An 18,537-nucleotide genomic window follows, 5' to 3' on the forward strand; every position below is an offset into this window, starting at 1 on the left:
ATTTGTATTTTGTATTCAGGGACGTGTATTCATACTCAATACTATCATCCGGGCAGAGGAGTAAGCAGAACCGGCTGCATTGCTGATGTAGACGGAGTACTCCCCCATATCCTCTTTTTTCACCTCCGTGATCTCCACGCCATGAACGTCTCGCTCTGCTAACAAATGAATTCTTTCTGAAGGTCGTAGAGGGTGGCCATCTTTGAACCAGTATATTCTGGGTTTTGGGAAACCTGGAAAACAACAAAAATTTTACAAACATTATTCTTAAATCATATGCTATGTTTTTAGAACACTGGGATGGATTAACAAGTCTTTACTTTACCCTTTACTTTAAGCTGCATCTTTGCAATAGGTGAACCTGGACAGACGTGAACATCATGAAGCTCCTCCACAACCTGCGGTAGCTGATCATCTTCAGCTACAGACTCAAAGGTCTCAGTTTCCCTGTTGGAGGAGAGTAAAGCACAGCAGCTCCAGTATATCTATAACTGTATGTGAAGGCCTCAATATAAAGGTTTAGTTCATATAAATAAATAAATAAATAAATTTACCTGGACATGTATCCTTTGGCACTGACGTAAGAAGACGTCTCAGTGGCATCAGCAGCAGTGTCATAATCTGAGCTGCAAGACACTGATGGAGGAATTTTATTATAGTGTTATACAATGCTTAAGGTGTAAAGGGACTCTGCTTTTTTAAGATGTTGATTTATGGTTCGGAAATTAGCTTCATGCTTCAGTTAAATGCTACATCTGTATAGCTGTAGGTTTTGTGGGTTTGTTTTTGTTGTTTTTTTACCCCTGCCTAATATAAAGGCAGGGTGAGAAACCTGCCTTTATATTAGGGAAGGCTCAAGGTCCATCTCACATATTCTGCATGCTAGTTTTGCTCTGACTTTGTCTGAAGTTCTCTTCTGTTTAAAAAAAAAACAAGCTATGCAGAAGTTTGCATACATTTACGGGCATGAATATTGTAGTAATTTTGCCCTTTTAACAATAACAATAATAATGGATTGCATTTATATAGCCTTTTCGAGACCCTCAAAGCGCTTTACAATTCCACTCTCACATTCACACACTGGTGGAGGCAAGCTACAGCTGTAGCAGACTGACAGAAGCAAGGCTGCCATATCGCGCCATCGGCCCCTCTGGCCATCATCAGTAGGCAGTAGGTCTGTGTCTTGTCCAAGACAGATAGAGCTGGGGATCAAACCGGCAACCTTCTGGTTACAAGATAAGCTTCCCAACCCCCTGAACCACAGTCGCCACATTTAATGCTTTCTTTGAACTGTTCTTTTTCCAGGGTGGAATGATGTACAGCATACATCTCAATGACTTCAAAAAACAAGAATTTGGTGTCCAAAATAAATTCAAATTTGTATACCAAATTCTCCTTTTTTAAGTCATTAAAGATGTACACATGCTGTACAGTTTGCCTGGTCAATTATCCCAGGACAGGTATTTAAAAAGCAAATGTGTGTTTCTTGTATCATCTGTTCACTTACTGTCAACCCTGAGTTCAGCTTTAGTAGATGCAATGCCACTGCTGTTTTCAGCTGTGCAGCGATAGACCCCCATATCAGTAGGCAACACAGTGGTGATGATAAGTTGGTGGCAGCCCTCCTGGTCTTCATTGATCATGTAATGGTCGTTCTCCTCCAGCAGCTTGCCATCCTTATACCAACGAACAGTGGGAGGTGGCTTGCCAATCACAACACAGTCAAAGCTGACTGGATAACCGTCTGGAACATCCTGACTTTGTAGCTCAGTTAAGAAGACCGGTGCAGCTGGCAACAAGAGCAAACGGAAAGCAAATATAAAAATCCCACCCCTTACAGAGAAACTATTCTTGGTGTATTGAACTTGGTGCATTACTAACCAGACAAAATGTGTGTAAGAATAAAGAAAGTTATGATTAACAGAGAACAAGCTGCTTCTTACCTGGAGCTCCAGTCATGAAAGCAGGAGGCTGTCTATCTTGTGTGGGCGTCTGTGTACCATCTTGTATGTAGCTCATCTTTTTAATTCGCAGCTCCACTTTGTGAGGCCCTGCAGGTAAGATTGTGGTCTCCACAGGAACCCCATGGACTGTAAACATCTCCTGAAATCTCGTAGAGGCAACTTCAGCTTCTGTCCGTGAATCAAAACGAATGTAGATATAATTGTCATCTTCACGGTAAGATTGTGGGTCTGGGGCTCGCAAGTCTCCTTCATCTGCACTGACAAATGGTTCTTCCTCAACATCTGGTGGGAGACGCGTGCGCAACAGGCGCCGGAGGCGTCTGCTTGCCTGTCTCAGCGATTCATCCATCTCACTTCCGGAGGAGCTCTCAGGCTCACTGTCAGCACTGTAACCTACAGTAAGCGGCCGTCGGCCCGATGATTCTCTTACCGTTCCCACAGTCACCTTACCACTGTGAGAAGCTACCCCAAACTTGTTAGTGGCTTCACATGTGTAAACTCCAGTGTCCTTGGTGGTGATTGCAGTAATGACCAGTGAGCAGGTGCCATCATTATAGATATCAATATGATGATGCTTGCCATCCGTCAGTGGTTCTCCATCTTTCAGCCAGCGGACCTTATCAGGTTTACCTTCTGTCACACATTCCAGATGTATGGTGCCATTAGGTTCTTTAGTCTGGTCTTTGAAGACTTCTTTAAAAACAGGACGCATGTCCTTGCGGGCCTTGTACCCCTTGAAGGCAGCTTGAATCTTAACAGCAGCTTCTCTGAGCTCAGGGTCATCCTCTTTACCGATCTCCATGATGCTAGTTTCCTCTGTAGACACGTGTTTTTCTTGGGTTTGCTGAGCTACAGTTGTTTTCACTTCTGTCTGCTGCACAGTTTTCTGCTCTGACATTTGGAAATGTGCAAAGAACCTCTCAGTGGCTAGAGTATCTGCTTCCTTTGTCACTGTCTCAGTAGTCTTGCTGCTCTTTTTGAGGTAGGAAACAAGTGTCGAACCCCCAGAAACAGACTCATCCTCAGAGCTGGTGCACAGGCTGGTTTCTGTCTGCTTCTTTGACACAATGGCCTGCTCCTTCTCTGCTGATTTGACTTCCACTTTCTCAGATTGTGGAAGCTGATTCTGGTCTAATTTGCTCTGACCCCTTTTGCCATCCTCCTCTGGTTGTTCAGAGATGGAGTCCAGAGTTGGCTCCCGACTCATGCGTCGTTTCTTGGCTGATGCTTCCCAAAGTTCATGGAGATCACCTTCTTCAGCAGCCTCAGGAGGAAGACTGGGCTGTCCCAGTGCCTCGGTCACTTCCTGTTTTGCATCTACACATATGACCACAATGAAGTTACAGTTATGGTCCATACAGCACCACGCCCTCTTTAATTGGTGCTTAATCCTAACATTTAATATTTATGTGCAGGGCTACATTAGGGCTACAGCAGAGCTTGTGGAGAAATACAAAAAGTACCACATATACAGCGTACAGTGACCTACCTGGAGTAATCGGTGGCAGAGGAGGTGCTTCTGTGTTTCAAGAAGAGAAAAAAAAACAAATGATATTAAAGTTTATAAAATATCAAAATTCCTTGGTTTCTAGCATTACATCTTTGGCTAGAATGTTGCAGTTGCATAAAGCTCAATCTCATACCACCATGTGACATAAAACATGAACTGCAATTGCAATTATAAACACAACATCACAGAAAAAAGCAGCTACACTGTTGTGTTAAGTGAAGCGTACATTCACTCACCAAGCTGAACAGTCTGAGGCAGCTCAACAGGCTCCCCTATCCCTGCTCTGTTGATGGCTGCCACTCTAAACCTGTAGGCACTGCCTGGACTGAGATTTTCAACCACAAATTCGGTGTTACGCACAGGCTCAGAATGACATGGAAGCCAAAGGGCACTGTCTACCATTCGGATCTCCACTCTGTAGCCCAGAATGGGACTTCCTCCATCATGCAAAGGTGTGAACCAAGAGAGGGTAACAGACTTTTTTGTCTTACTGAGGACCTCCGGATCCTCTGGAGGATCAGGCACAGCTATGGGGAAGGGAAAAAGAAAAACCGCCATTGGATATATTTATGAACACTAATTGAAAACCAAATACTCTACAGTGTTAATCTGTTATGAAAGTTATATGGAAGGTGTTCCAAATGCTCCAGAACTTTCCATGTTTTTTGTTAGCTTATCTTTTCTAAAGAATGTATTTCGCTTAGGCCGCTGTAAACTTGCACATGTTTGCTGCTTCTTCAAAGAGAAAGCTCTGTACTGTTTGGCTTCCAAAAAGCAGAAGTTAAGTAAAGACCTGATATTCTTAGAGATCACAGCACCGTCTGGGATAAATATTTACTAAGCATAAATTACAATTAAGAGGAATCTATTACTCAGAAATTTGGTTACATATTTCCAGCAGCCTTTTTCAAAAACATTGAATCAGAGGGCATTCCCACATAAAGTTGGAACAAAGATTCTTACATTTAATGCAAATGTTGAAAGTATTAGCGTTAACACAGCCTTGTTGGAGCAATGCATTGCCTATTTATCCATTTATATTGCCTAAATTTGGAATATCTAGTTTGTGTTGGAACTTAAGACCACACTTCTGACCATTGTTTCTTGTTTACATAATATTTGAAATCTGTTCTCCATACTAGTGGCATGTAGTATGTTATGAAATGACACGTTGTACCTACTAGCAAACATGTTGTTTAAGACGTCCACCAGGCCACTAGACTGTACAAATTTCAAAGTGAAATCTTCAGTGGTGGATAAAGAAGAGACCTTCAAACTACTACTGAACTGCCTAGCTAATATAAAACTTCACAGTTGGAGGTATTAAGAAAAAGCTTTGATGGTATGCCATACCTGCTCCATAGTTCTTCAAAAGATTTTTATTACCTTAGCTTCCTACTATACCCCGAATTGTCCAAAATTTTAATTCTGGTTCTGCGCTCCCTGGTCGAAACTCAGAATTACAAAAAATTGGAGTAAACTCTATATACAGGTTTAAATTGATATTTGTTAATCTTTTCATAGACATGACAGATTACATAACTGAAATAAATAAATATGCAGAGAGATAGTCTAATACCTTACAGAGATATGGTTAGCAGATTGAATTTATGATTTATGTATCATTTACTGTAACATTTCCAATCTAAAAACATAAAAAAAGCACCTAACTGGAAGATTAAAAACACTATAATTACAACTGTTTAAAAGTAATCTTAGGCAAGTTATTCATTAAACACTTACTGATGATGGTGAGCTTGGCCAGAGAGATAGCATCTCTGGCAGCAAATGTAATTTCCTGCTGGGGCAAAAGAGGCGCCTGTCTCAGGACAAGGCGGTAAGACCGACCATCGGCCCTCATAGCCCAGAGATCACTGGGCTTCAGCTCAACTCCATTAGCATACCAGACCACTTCTGTCGTAGGGACCACCTCCGTGAGCTCAACACAGAACTCGACTTTCTCCCCCACTGCAGCCACTCTGTCCTCCAAACCCTTCACAATGGCCAACTGCCAACCTTACATGGGAAAAATCCACAAGAAAGTCGTAATTCCCAGCTGACTAAAGTCAAGATTATAATATTACTACAGCTTCACTGTTGTACAGTCTTCATTTTGATGACTTACCTTTAACAGTGAGCTGGGCAGATGTGGACGCTGCGCCAGCTCTGAAAGTCACCGTGCAACTGTCTTTGACGCGCAGCTCTTTCAGCAGGAGCAGATGGCGACGACCGCTCTCGAATGATACAACCTCAGCATTAGGGGATTCTTTCAGTGGTTTGCCATCAAGGAGCCACTGGCAGTTTTTGCTCTCAGGACGAGACAGGGCACACTCAAAGAGCGCTTCGCCTCCATCAAAAGTGTCCACATTCTCCAGGCCCTGAACAATGGTAATGGGTTTGGCTGTAGAAAGCAAGAAACCATGGTAACTTAGTAGTTACAATAGTTAAGCCTTTGTCAACCAAGAGCAAAAATGCTGTGATGATCAGTAAAAGGCCTGTTTTTGGTTTTTTTGGGAAGAAGCAGAGAAGATCCCGTAAAGCCTGGTGCTCTTTCCATGTGGAGGGAAGCTCACCTTCCACATGAAGTGAAGCGACCACGCAGGTCCCCTCTGCCTCACAGGAGTATGTGCCCCTGTCCTCAGCAGACACATGGCTAATGTACAAGCGAGCCACATTCCAGTCCTGCTCCACTACCACCCTTCGGCCATCAGGCTGCAAAGGCTGCCCATCTTTCTTCCACTGAGCCTTCACTGGTCTTGAGTACTGGCAGATGAACTCAGCCGGCTGGTTTTCAACCACCCGAAGGTCCTCCATCTCGCTCACCACTTCAACTGTGGGATCTGAGGTTGGGGTCAGGGGATCATAGGATCAAATCCTGGCCATGAGATGTAAGGATAAAAGCGGGCCATGCCGACTGACATAAGAGCTTTATAACCCCCAAAAGCATGTCTGAGTGTAAATATGTGAGTGATATTATTTTGAAATTACTGATTGTAAGGTATCAATACTCTATGTATATGTTTTATGTATTTTCAAATCGCCCAATGCATTAAACTACATAAGCTCTCAGGGGGTCAAAAAGTCCAACAGTCAAAGTTCACAACCAAGGGTCAAGACTTACTGGCAGCTCATAGAGAAGAAGGGAGTGATAGTAGATGCCAAACTCAAAGTGTATCTACAAGAGTTAGAGATTTTAATGCTGGAAGGTTAGAAGAAGGGTTTGGTAGGATTGGGACAGAGGAGATGAATAGAGCATGACTATTTGAGAGCAGCCGGCCTGTATGGATGGGTGGAGCAGCACTTTCTTTCAAGCATTTCAATATTCTGGTTCACCATCTGTGAACTTTAACATGACAGAAGCCAGATCTAGATTATGTTTTTTTTTTTTACTGAATCCAAACATCAAATAAGACAGGCTTGTTATTTACATTACTGAGGGATACTTACAGTTAGGGCTGCAGGTTAACATTGTAATAATCACGATCATGCTTTAAAAAGCTTAAAATGAATGAAGAAATCCCAGATTGATGATGCTTGTTTTCAGCATTCTTGTATTAATTGGTCTTCCCTTCCCTGTTGTTGAAGGCATGGTTAAAAGGAGCTGCTTACAACTTTAATAGCTGTTTGGCTACAACATTTGCAGTCAGAATATGGATAATAGTATACTGTATAGATACGAGTGTAATTAAAGCTTGAATCTGGGCATATAACCTTAAATTGAGCATGAAAAAACCGGCAAGATGTTAAAGCAGGAAAATCAAACACAAAAAGTCACAGGATGTGGACCAGAAACACCACCCACCAGCCAAAAGGTCAGCTAGCCTGATAGCTAGACTGACTAAACCACAAGGGACTCACAATGAAGACTAAACTAATAAGAAGCACTCCGAGAGTCCAAACCTGGGCAGTATTTACTTTTCAAGAGAGTAGTACTGTATTTTGTATATATTCATTTTGTTTTCTTTGCTCTTTCTAAAAGTACTTTTGGACACCTCCCTTGTTAAAATCATTTTAACACACTTGATATCATTCTGAGAATTATTTTTCAAATTTCAGATGATATTTGGATGCAAACTATAATGTTGTATTTAATATGTTTTATCCCTGTATACTAGTATTATTTCCCAAATGTTGTCAATACCAACAAAGGCAGTAAACTTTAAAGCATACTTTTAAAGATAAAAAACATTATCATCATTATTAAGTTTCAACATTATTTTATCTTGAAGAAGAACTCAATGCACACACATGCCCATTTGCTGACAATACAAATGATGGCAGTAAGAGACATAGTTTTAAATACCTCCATATATATCATTATTGTCACTTTAACCCTCAGATTGATCTACTGACCTTGTAGGAAACACACATGCACACTAATGCCTCTAAAAACATTACCTCCTTGGGAGAGGTTTTAGACCAGAGCGTCACTCTGAATCAATCATTTTGTGTTCTGTTTTACACCAGGCTCAAAGTGAGGTCTGTCTACTGTAGCTTGAATGTGAACAATATAAGGCTAGCATCATTAGAAAACTAGTGTTTATATCTGTTTGTAAAGGATTTTATCAACAAAACTGTCACAACGTTGCTAGATTTAGTCAGACCAGGTGTGGGGGGCTTGTGTGATCCCATTGCAAGTTGCTCTCTAGTTGTCCTTTTCACTATTGTGTAATTATACTCATTGTTTACACGTCAATGATGATGCATCAGAAAGTACTTCTTAAGGTATAACAATGCTCCACAAAATTAGTAAATCTGATTGTGTTTCAAAGTGAGAAACATAACCGTGATTATTATTTTTCATCATTTCAGCAGCCCTACATTTAAAAGAAGAGCAGCATTTTTAATACTAGTTAATTGAGTCGAAAAGGTTACTAAAGCTTTACTGTGGTGCTGCACCCAGTTGTATTTTTTAGATTATATCAAAGCATATGGCATAAAACATAACTTCTTATTATTAATGAAATGCAAACTACTGCTTCTCATGCATGATGGAGTATTAATAGGTCAAATAGCTGAACCCTGCAGTAAAAATATGATTATATATGAAATATAATTATATTTCATAGCATATAACCCCATATTCTTCACTAAGAATGGCACATTTTGTTGTAGTAAATGCCAGTTATTAAATAGAAAACATAAATATATTAGTTTCCTGCTTCTACTATTTAATTCAAAATAATAAGAAATACTGAAGTAGGAAAATTGACCCATTAAGATTTTAAATGTAGAATTAAAACACTGCAGGATCCTTAGAGATTGTATAAGACACAAGAGACTGTTTTATCTCAGTCTCTGGGAAAAAGCTTATCTCAGTCTGCAGTTAACATTTTTATGATACCTTTGACCAAGAGCTTGGCTGTTGATGTTAAACTGCCAGCTTTGAAGGTGACAGTGCCAGAGTCATCTGTGGCCAGGTTCTTTAAGGTGAGTGTGTGGATGTGGCCCTGGGCCAGCCCTATCTCACTAAAGGGGCTGTTCTCCAACAAGCTGCCATCCAGCCACCACTGCACCTTGCTGTGGGCTTTACCAGAGAGCTGGCAGGAGAAAGTTGCCCATTCGCCAACAAAAACATCGGTGGACTTAAGGCCAGAAACAATGAAGACTTCTTTTGCTGTTGAGTGGAAAATATGAATACATTGAGCCTTAAATGTACTCATAATCATCATAATGCCAACTCTAAACAAAAAACACACAACATATGAGCCAGATAGAAGTTTCACAATTAAGAAAAACTGCAACAGTACTGAATAGGAGGCTACCTTGCACTGCTAAAGAAGCTGTAGTGAGCTGGTCTCCTGCATCGCAGGTGTAGTAGCCACTGTCATCAGGCTCCAGATTCCATATACAGAGCTCTTGAATACACCCTGACTGTCTCATCTCATACTTCTTACCAGGCCGGAGGACTAATCCTCCTTTCCTCCACTCAACACAAACACTCGGCTTAGAGAGCTCACAGTGCAGAGTAATATCATCACCCTCTATGGCATCCTGGTTCTTGAGCTCTGTCTGGAAGAAGACTGGAGCACCTGGTGAGAGTTTAAAGTAAGAAAGGTTGATATAACATATTGAGATGGCAAGTTCGATGTCAAATAGTGGAGATGATGAGAGAAACATCCCTGAGGGCTTCAGACTATACTGGGTGGTTGAAGGAGGTGGACGTTCAAGAATATTTTAGTTGTCCATTTCAATCCAATGTTTTTACCTTCCACAGTCAGCGTGACATCACACTGTGCATCCCCAGTGTCACAGGTATACGTTCCGGCGTCCTCGGCCACCAGGTTGTGAATACGAAGCTGATGAAATGCTGCATTCTTCTTCAGGTCATACTTGAGACCCGCTTGGAGGGCCACATTGTTTTTGATCCAGGTAACCTTACCACTGGGGTCAGAGATGGTGCAGGCCAAAGTGACCGTTTCACCTTCTAATGCAACAGTGTTGTGTGGCTTCTCTAATATTAGCACTGCAAATACAGGACAAGTAGCATTTATATGCAACCTTTTCCGTTCTGCACTGGCATTATGCTTTCATTCTTGATTTCTGTGCACTACTGTAACACAAATTATACATAAAATAATATGACAATTAAAAAAAAACATAGAATTACTGTCTTGTGTTTGTATGTTTCTAGCAAGCAGTCAAATTGACTTTAAATCCATGTCTAGCTAGACTAATATAACAAGCAGAGGGATGAAAATTACATACAGAATTTAATGTTACTAATGTAAGAAATGGATTACCTCGCCAAATGGGAAATACAGTCACAATAATAACTATGCTGCAGAACTACATTATATATCTGAAACTACCCAGTTTTAAAACATACAATTTACAGTAATATTGATTTGTTGAGCTAAAGTACCTCTATCAGCCCTTTAAAATTAATAAATACTATAAAATATATTTAATGAAAATACAAAAAATGTAAAATGCCAGTGGATTTGAAAAAGAATAATAATAATTTGTGTTTTTTGATGAAGATGGCTCTGAGGGTGAAAACTCTCATCTCCTTTACCTTTGGGTTTTTCCTCCACCAGAAGACAGGCCACACTCTTCTCTTCTCCCACCACGAAGGCAACATCTCCAGATTCATCCGTGGTTACCATCTTGAGGACCAAGCGGTGCACTCTCCCTATAATGCTCATTTGATTCAGATCATTATTTTGAAGCAGGTTGTCTGAAAGCCACCATTCCCCATTGGTGACACCAGAGTGTGACAGCTCAACCTCAAAGACGGCGTCTTTTCCAGTGGTCACAGTAATATCGCAGAGTTCTCGAGTGATTCGCACATGCTCTGGGGGTGAATGGGATGATGGATGATCAGAGATCAGAGATCAGTTCTGTGCAGAGCTTCCAGACATCATGACTGTGAGGGCATATGCTTACTCAACATGTCATTCCCAGATCTAAGAAACATAGATCTAGTGGTGTTTTTAACACCCTAGAGCTACTAAACTATCAACAATGCATATAAATAAAATCAGATAATTCCAGTAAAGCACTGGATTCTCTAAATCTGTGAATCCAAGAGAATTAGCTGTGAGTAGAGGATACACTTTTCTCCAGTACTTGATAATGGGGTGAATATGAACTTCAGGAAGGATGAAGACAAGAGGAGAGGAAATGAGAGACACAGACAGATGATAGATGAAGATGTGCTCTGTTACCTTTTACAGTCAGGGTAGCAGTGCTTTTCTGGTCTCCAGTATCACAGGTATATTCCCCACTATCCTCCATGATCAGCTTGTGTATGATCAGAATGTGAGTGGTTGCTTTTTGCTCCATGATGTATTTCTCTCCCTGTGTGAGAAGAGTTGAGCCCTTCCACCAGGTCACCTTGTGATCAGGGCTTGATACCTCACAGGACAGAGAGGCTTCGCCTCCTTCTTTGGCCTCTTGACTTTTCAGCTCCTTCTTGAATACTACAGGTGCAGCTGCCAGAGACACCAATTTCATTACGATGACAGACTTTAAAACTTTAGAAAGTGAACACTGACACCAGAAAACACACGATAATCCACAGCGAGGCTGCACAGTCCTTCCAAAATTTACATACAATCAATCAATGTGCTCCAAGGAGACCAACAATCCACCCATTCATAAGTTTAAAGAAAGTCACAAATACAACTAATCAGAAAAAAACTCAACAATCAGAACAGTTTTGCTGTTGGTGGTGCATGGTGCATGTCTTAAATCCTTAATCCAAGTAACTCCAAACATGAAAAAGTCAAAGACTCAACACTTCCAGCTTCAGCTTAACTGAAGAAAAGTAAAACAACAGTTCTAACAACATTCGGTGATATATAAAAATTTACTGGATGAAAACACATTGATCAACAAGACCGATATGTAATTTTAGTACTAAAATGAAAAGTAAAAGAGTTTTATTAGTTCCAAGTTCAATGGAAAATAAGGTAAGCATGCATGTACTCTGGAAATAGAAATGTAATGGAAAGTGAGAATTTTCTTTAGATGCCATAGCAAGATGAAAAGATAACAAGACAGTTGTTGCTTTTCAGAACTTCTGAAAAAACAGAGAGAAAGTATCCAAAAACAAGAAGACTGAGAGCAAATGAGCAGAAGATAATCCCAAAATTATTGTAGAAGCCAAATGGAAGATGTTCCCAAGGAATACATTGCGTACAATTCCCTTACCTCTGACTGTCAGAGAAGCTGTGGAAGTGTGGTTTCCCACAGTGAAAGTTACTGTCCCTGAATCAGCTGTAGTGACGCCTCTGAGTGTGAGGCTGTGCAGCCGGCCCTCAACCTTGATCAGGTTCATTTCATTATTCTGCAGAGGGACATCCTGGAGTTTCCACAGTGCCATTGGTGCCTCCTCATGAGAAACCAGACACTCAAAGCAGACATCTTCACCCTCGAACACAACGCAGCTCTCCAAGAATTTCAGTATTTTAACCTCGACCTCTGTTTGACAAATACAGTTTAGAAGCACACAACGTTTGGTGAAGTTCAAGTTGATCATTTATGAAGATTTCTGATGAGCTACAATTACCAGTGCCAAGTGAAGAAAACAGAGTAGTGTTTGTTAATATTTGTGAAGACAGAAATGTGAAAGGCTCAAATGGTGAAATCAGTGATTGAGCTCAAGAGAAAAGTGCGTACAAATAACAAGAAGTGCACAAAAGAGTGAGGTGCTAATGAATATGAGACGAGCAGGTTTTCTTGAACACCGAAAACACTTCATGCTCAAGTGTTGCTCTGTGAGAAGATAGTCAATAAGAGGGAGTATGTTGGAAATGAAGGATGACTGGGCTCCAGCTCAAGAGAGTGCATGGGAGGAGGAGTCTTAAATAGAAAAAAATCCTACCCTTCACAGTGAGGACAGCTGAAGTCTTCTGCCTGCCTGTATCACAGGAGTACTCTCCTGAGTCAGTTCCTTGCAGTTTGTAGATAATAAGCTCAACTACAGTCCCTTCCTGCTTCAGGTGATACTTGCTGCTGGATGCCAGCACCTGATCACCACACCTCCAGACCACACTGACCCCCGGCTTTGTGATTTCACAACGAAGACAGGCGCTCTCTCCTGCTTGTCCTTCAAGGTTCTGTAGCTGGGTTTTGAAAAGGACAGGCTTGGCTGTAGAAAAGTGAGAAAAAATTAGGGAAATTTTTTAGGAGAAATGAAAGAATACACTTAGGCCAAGTTTTAGCCGTCAACTCGCACATATGAAGAAGTAAGCAGCAGAAGTTTGAGTCAAAGCTACATACTTTAGTTTATAGTTTAGAGTATTAACCCTAAGGTCAAGTCAAATATTTCGAGCTACATTCTAATAAAGATAAACCAAAAAGTCACTATTGCCACTATCTTTAAACTACTAACAACAGCATACCCTTCACAGCTAGCTGCGCAGTGCTACGACGATCACCGGCATCACATGTGTAACTCCCAGAATCCTCTGAGTCAACATCATGGATTATTAGTGTAGCCAGGTGTACTTTTTGTCTAATTTCATACTTTGCACAAGGACAAAGACCAAGTTCTCCCTTCCTCCACTCCAAAGGAACACCAGCTTTAGATAGTTCACAGTTCAGGGTGACACTGTCACCCTCATCAGCCGTTTGGCTTTCCAGCTCTTTTGTGAAAATAACTGGAAGAGCTGATGGACAAAAAAAAAGGAAAATGGAGTAATTATGCAAAAAGGAACAGGGATGATGAAGAAAAGAGAAATGAAGTAACAAATGAAGGACTTGTTGGAAGAAGAAGAAAACATGCGATAGCTTCATCCTACCATTTACAACCAGAGATGCTGAGCTTATTGTATCCTCTAAAGAGCAGGAATAGCTTCCTGTATCTCCAGGCCTCAAATCAAGAATGTGCAGCTCATGACAGAATCCTTTTTGTTTTATCTGGTACTTTTCTCCACAGCTCAGGACTTCTGATCCTTTCTTCCACTCTACATGGACTCCAGGTTTTGATAGCTCACAGTGCAAGGTAACACTACCTCCCTCTTCAGCTACTTGGCTCTCCAGGTCTCGAATGAATATGACTGGAAGAACTTGGGATTAAATAGATAAAATAATCTGTTGGTATGTATTATGGTAACCCATAGGATTTAATAACAAAAGATTAGTTTGGTATAAAAATATACTTTTTAACCTACTAAAAACAAAAATAGAAAATAGAAAAAGCATCCAATATGGTAGCTCTATTGCTCAAACACAAAATAACACTGATACACAGTCAGGGCAGGTACACCTCTGCCTATTCAAAATATAGCACTAAAAGGCTGTCAAATACAGCTCTCAACTATTCTTGTTTGAGAAGAACAAGAAAATAATTCTGCAAATCTGGTATTCAGAGGTAATAACAAGTGAGTAACAACCAATTCGGCTGAATAAAAACAAAACAAGGAGAATAAAGAAAGCACAGTGCCACTAATTTCATTCCAGCGCTCTGGTATCCAGCTGTAGCAGAGGGATGACATCAAAACCAGCAGGTTACCTTCACAGTCATAAACACAGTACCGAACAAACACAAGAAGAATGGTGATGTTTAGGATAAATAAGAGAAAATGCTTGTTAACAAACTAGTAAAATACAGAAGAAAGTCTATAAAAATCAACAGTGAATGATTTACAAATATCCAAAGTGCAACTTCAGACTTGAAGTTGCACAGCCTACAAGAACAAATGAGGCAAAGACTCAACGATGCCTGACATTTGAGCCTGTGTGGCCGCAGCATGTTCAGTACAACAGTACTCAGTAAATATGAAACATAGACAAGTATGTAGTTCATTTTAAGCTCAAACATTTAATGTTATTTTCTGTGATGCTATGTAAGGATTGTGCTCTGCGTTTGTGGATTTTCAAAGCTTGAGGTGTTTTTCCTTCTGCTTAACATTAACTGGGCTGCAAACTAAAAGGTTTTTGTAATGTTCGCAGACCCCCAGCTGCCTGTTGTGAGAGTGTTGAGTGTCTTTAAAGGCAGGCAGGCTGCCCGTTGTACCCTTTTTGTCTCTGCTGGGAGTTGAGAAGGTCGTGACAGGACCACAGATTTGAAACTGTGAATTTATTCAGCGTCTTTCATATTTGTAGACGAAAGTCCTGCATTCATACAAGACTCCTGTGACAACTCTTTAGCAGTCAAGAACGCCAGCACATACCTTCAGTTTTCTTTAGGGTGTCCTGCTTCTCAGCTTCAGCTGTCAAAGTCACTGCTGAGGTCTGTGCTGTAATTGTATTTATTAAGTTGGTTTTAATTGACTTACATTAACTAGAACTTCAGCTTCAACAACAGAATAATTGATGCAACAAATCAAAAGCAACATGCTTTTATATCCAGATGTTTCACCTACACTTCATTCCTAACCCTGACAGTGACTGATAAAGGAAAAGCTCCTAACTTTCACTTATTTTTAAATAACACACAGACTCGTGCACTGGATTGGAAATGCAGTATCTTAAAATAGTACTGACACACCATAACAAATAGCACTCAGCATCCTCATATGGACACACTGAGCACTGCATTAAGGCAAGAAGCATTTCTAAGGTACAGATTTTATATTATTTAACTTCATCTTCCATATTTCATCAGGTTAATGGGACCACAATATAGGTAATTATAATTACTGTAAATATATGGCAAACTTTTATTTAATTGCACAGGAGAATTTACAAAGCCAGGCCGAGGCACATGATCACACACAATATACACTATGTGTCACAAACTAAAAAGACTTAAAACTAGACTGAGAGACAAGAGACTGGTATTGTATCAGTACTGGTATCCATTATTTAAGATAAACTTTCTTGCAACAAACCTCTTTGCAGCAATCTTTCTGCCAACATATCACAACCACGGGAAGCACAAGAAGCAAACTGCAGTGCGTGGGATAGGACAGTTTAAAAACAACACTCCATAGCAGCGTAGCCACAGACAAAATTATTCCATATAACTCAATATTATGAAATCTATTTCCATTCTGATAGGATTCCTGAGGGCAAGTAGTGAAAAACTTCATGTTATTATGTTAAACCCAGTGTGAAAGTAAAAATATTCAAAACAATAACCTGTGTATAAAGTAATGATGTAATTAATTATTTCATAATTAATCAGGCTGAATAATTATGAAGTTACTCAGTGCTTCCTCAGGTGAAAATATGTATTAGTTGTGATCATTAATGAGCGAGTCAATTTACCATTACTTCATGAATAAGTATTCAGCGTATAAAAAAGGACAGAATCCCCATTCCGCCTGATGACTAATACTATAGTCTGTTCAGGACCAGTAAGATCGATCATTCTTTGTTTGTAGTCTCCTATTACATACTACATTTTGTTCAGTAAACTGGACACAAGTGGGCTTTATCTTTTATGGTCCAGTTATCGGTGACAGAACTGGTGGAAAGCCAATTAAATGCAGAGGGTACAAAGTATGTAAAATAGGTTCTAATCAAATTAAAATACCTAAAAGGTAACTAGCTTGGAAAAAATAACATGACATTTCAATATAAATTGCCTATTTCACCCAAATGTGTGCTGGCAGTTCTGGAAACACCAGACCAGCCTTTAAGCTGTATGAATGAAAGTAATTACCATTACTTCATTAAGTAAGTAGTTAATATATAAAGTATAATGTAATCACCATTCTGGTAGATCACTAGTCCATTAGGAACCAGTAAGATCAGTCATTCCATTCTTCGTTCGTGGTCTCCAGTACTTCATCATAAATATATCAAATATCACTGACTATAGTAATATCAGTGAATATATCATAACATGAAAGCATAAAAGTAATGATTTTTCTACAAATCTTTAACCTGCATAAAAAAAACTTTCCAGCAATTGTATCAAAAAATAGAGTAAATTAAAGTTGTTACTGCTCAAGTTCTTTAGAAAAACTCAGACAACATCGAATTGTTTGCTTTTAAATTGACTTAACCTTAGAAATCAATTTAACTAACTTTAAAAAAATCACACAGACAAGCTACAGTCAAACATATTTCAATCCGCCAAACAATGTGACGAAAACACAAGCATGCAGCAAAACTAACAATGAGAGTAATGTAGCAATAAAGTGTAGTGTACAGCAAGAAACCTGCTGGTCAATGCAAAAGTCAAGTCTTTGCGTACCTGCAAGCTGCTCTTTGGTCCCCTGTCGCTGGGTAGCTGGTTTGTCAGTGGTTCCAGCAAAAGGCTTATCAGCTGGGATAAAACACAATAACCTTACAACTGGAGTTCTAGCGTAACTTTAACACAAGAGCCAGAATTAGAAAGGCACGGACACAAACACGAATGTCGCACATTCTTATGTGATCCGCTTACAAGTGTGTAAACTGAATACTTTAAACAACAAGAAGTTCTCAGAGAGTACAAACCTCCACCAAGGCAGCACACTCTCTAGTCTCTATTTTAAGGGAATATTATTGTATCTTGTGTAATTTCATATTGTTTTCTTTGTTCTTTTTAAAGCTACTTTAAAAAGCAGTGCAGTATAAATCAGATAAGGACAGCAGGACAGATGTTTACTTTGATTACACAAACACGTAGGTGTAGGTAGTGTAAATAAAGTTAGAGTAAACAACTGGACATAAATAATTTGACCTTATTTTATAATATCATCCTATTAGATAGTTATTATATTTCCAACTATCAAGGCAGCTCATTATCGTCCTCTTGACAATATTGTCTTGAAAAATATAACACATCTTGGGGTCAACTTGAAATAAAGGTAAATGTGACGCATAAAAGTGAGGTCAGAGGTCAAATGTGACACGACATTTGAATGCAAACTATAATGTGATATTTACAATCCCCATATACAGGTATCATTTCCTAAATGTATACGATCCAAACAAAGTCATTAGAATTTTAAGCATAATTTTTAAAGATTTTTTTTGGTTATTTTCATAAAATGTATCCACATGTATTTCAGTTATTTTATTGTTATTTAACCTTGAAAAAGAGATCAGATGTAACATGATATTTAGGATCTCCATATATCATTCCCTATATGTTGTCAATAAAAACAATGACAGTAAGACGTTTAAACAGCTTTAAATAGCAATCAATTAATCGATTAATCTTGAAGTAGATTAATAGGATTATGATACTTTAAATTCCTATTCTGTAAGTTAACAATACACACCACACACACGGAGCCATAGTTTCTAAGATATGTTTTTATGTCGATTACTGACCGATAAATGATTAAGCTCACATTAAAGGGTGGATGTAAGAGATTTTCAATGGACTGATAACATGCCCCCACTCTACACCCCTACAAAGTTTTATCAGAATACATTCAAATCTTTTCGAGCTATTGCGTTTACTAACGAATGACACACACACACAGAAGCACGCAAACCACTGCTACCAAAAACAAAACCTTCTTGGTGGAGGTAAAAATAATTGGGGGGGTTGTGGGGGGTTAATATCTGTGATGACATGAAGCACTGAAATATTTCAAAATGAAAAAACCTACAAGCAACAACAAAAAACAAAAACACCTCAGACCATTATCTCAGTGATCCGACACAAAATGCGTCACAAACACAGCAAAATGTTCCCTGTTTAACACAGAACACAATGCAGCTGGC

The 18,537-nt window shown here is 39.5% G+C and overlaps 1 protein-coding gene across 20 annotated transcripts in view; it reads right to left on the bottom strand.

Moving 5' to 3' along the window:
* Window positions 1-18,537, bottom strand: part of obscnb (obscurin, cytoskeletal calmodulin and titin-interacting RhoGEF b) — a 57,900-nt gene that overhangs the window by 10,323 nt on the left and 29,040 nt on the right. For 4 of the 20 annotated variants that reach the window (XM_087832346.1, XM_087832345.1, XM_087832343.1 and 1 more), the window contains 15 exons: window positions 11,145-11,411; window positions 10,493-10,771; window positions 9,683-9,940; window positions 9,240-9,506; window positions 8,819-9,091; window positions 6,048-6,314; window positions 5,600-5,875; window positions 5,218-5,490; window positions 3,711-4,001; window positions 3,454-3,483; window positions 1,944-3,281; window positions 1,508-1,789; window positions 555-636; window positions 326-447; window positions 36-233 (listed from right to left, as the gene is read on the bottom strand). In XM_087832346.1, coding sequence (XP_087688472.1) covers window positions 36-233; window positions 326-447; window positions 555-636; window positions 1,508-1,789; window positions 1,944-3,281; window positions 3,454-3,483; window positions 3,711-4,001; window positions 5,218-5,490; window positions 5,600-5,875; window positions 6,048-6,314; window positions 8,819-9,091; window positions 9,240-9,506; window positions 9,683-9,940; window positions 10,493-10,771; window positions 11,145-11,411 — 4,503 coding nt within the window. Of the gene's footprint in view, window positions 1-35; window positions 234-325; window positions 448-554; window positions 637-1,507; window positions 1,790-1,943; window positions 3,282-3,453; window positions 3,484-3,710; window positions 4,002-5,217; window positions 5,491-5,599; window positions 5,876-6,047; window positions 6,315-8,818; window positions 9,092-9,239; window positions 9,507-9,682; window positions 9,941-10,492; window positions 10,772-11,144; window positions 11,412-12,132; window positions 12,403-12,805; window positions 13,073-13,325; window positions 13,992-15,098; window positions 15,165-17,071; window positions 17,144-18,537 lie in introns of all 20 variants that reach the window. The other 16 variants (XM_087832352.1, XM_087832355.1, XM_087832354.1 and 13 more) reach the window with 10 other exon arrangements.

Source organism: Neolamprologus brichardi, chromosome 18 (genome assembly GCF_056152115.1).
Source record: "Neolamprologus brichardi isolate AB-2024 chromosome 18, ASM5615211v1, whole genome shotgun sequence".
In the NCBI taxonomy this organism is placed as follows: Eukaryota; Metazoa; Chordata; class Actinopteri; order Cichliformes; family Cichlidae; genus Neolamprologus; species Neolamprologus brichardi.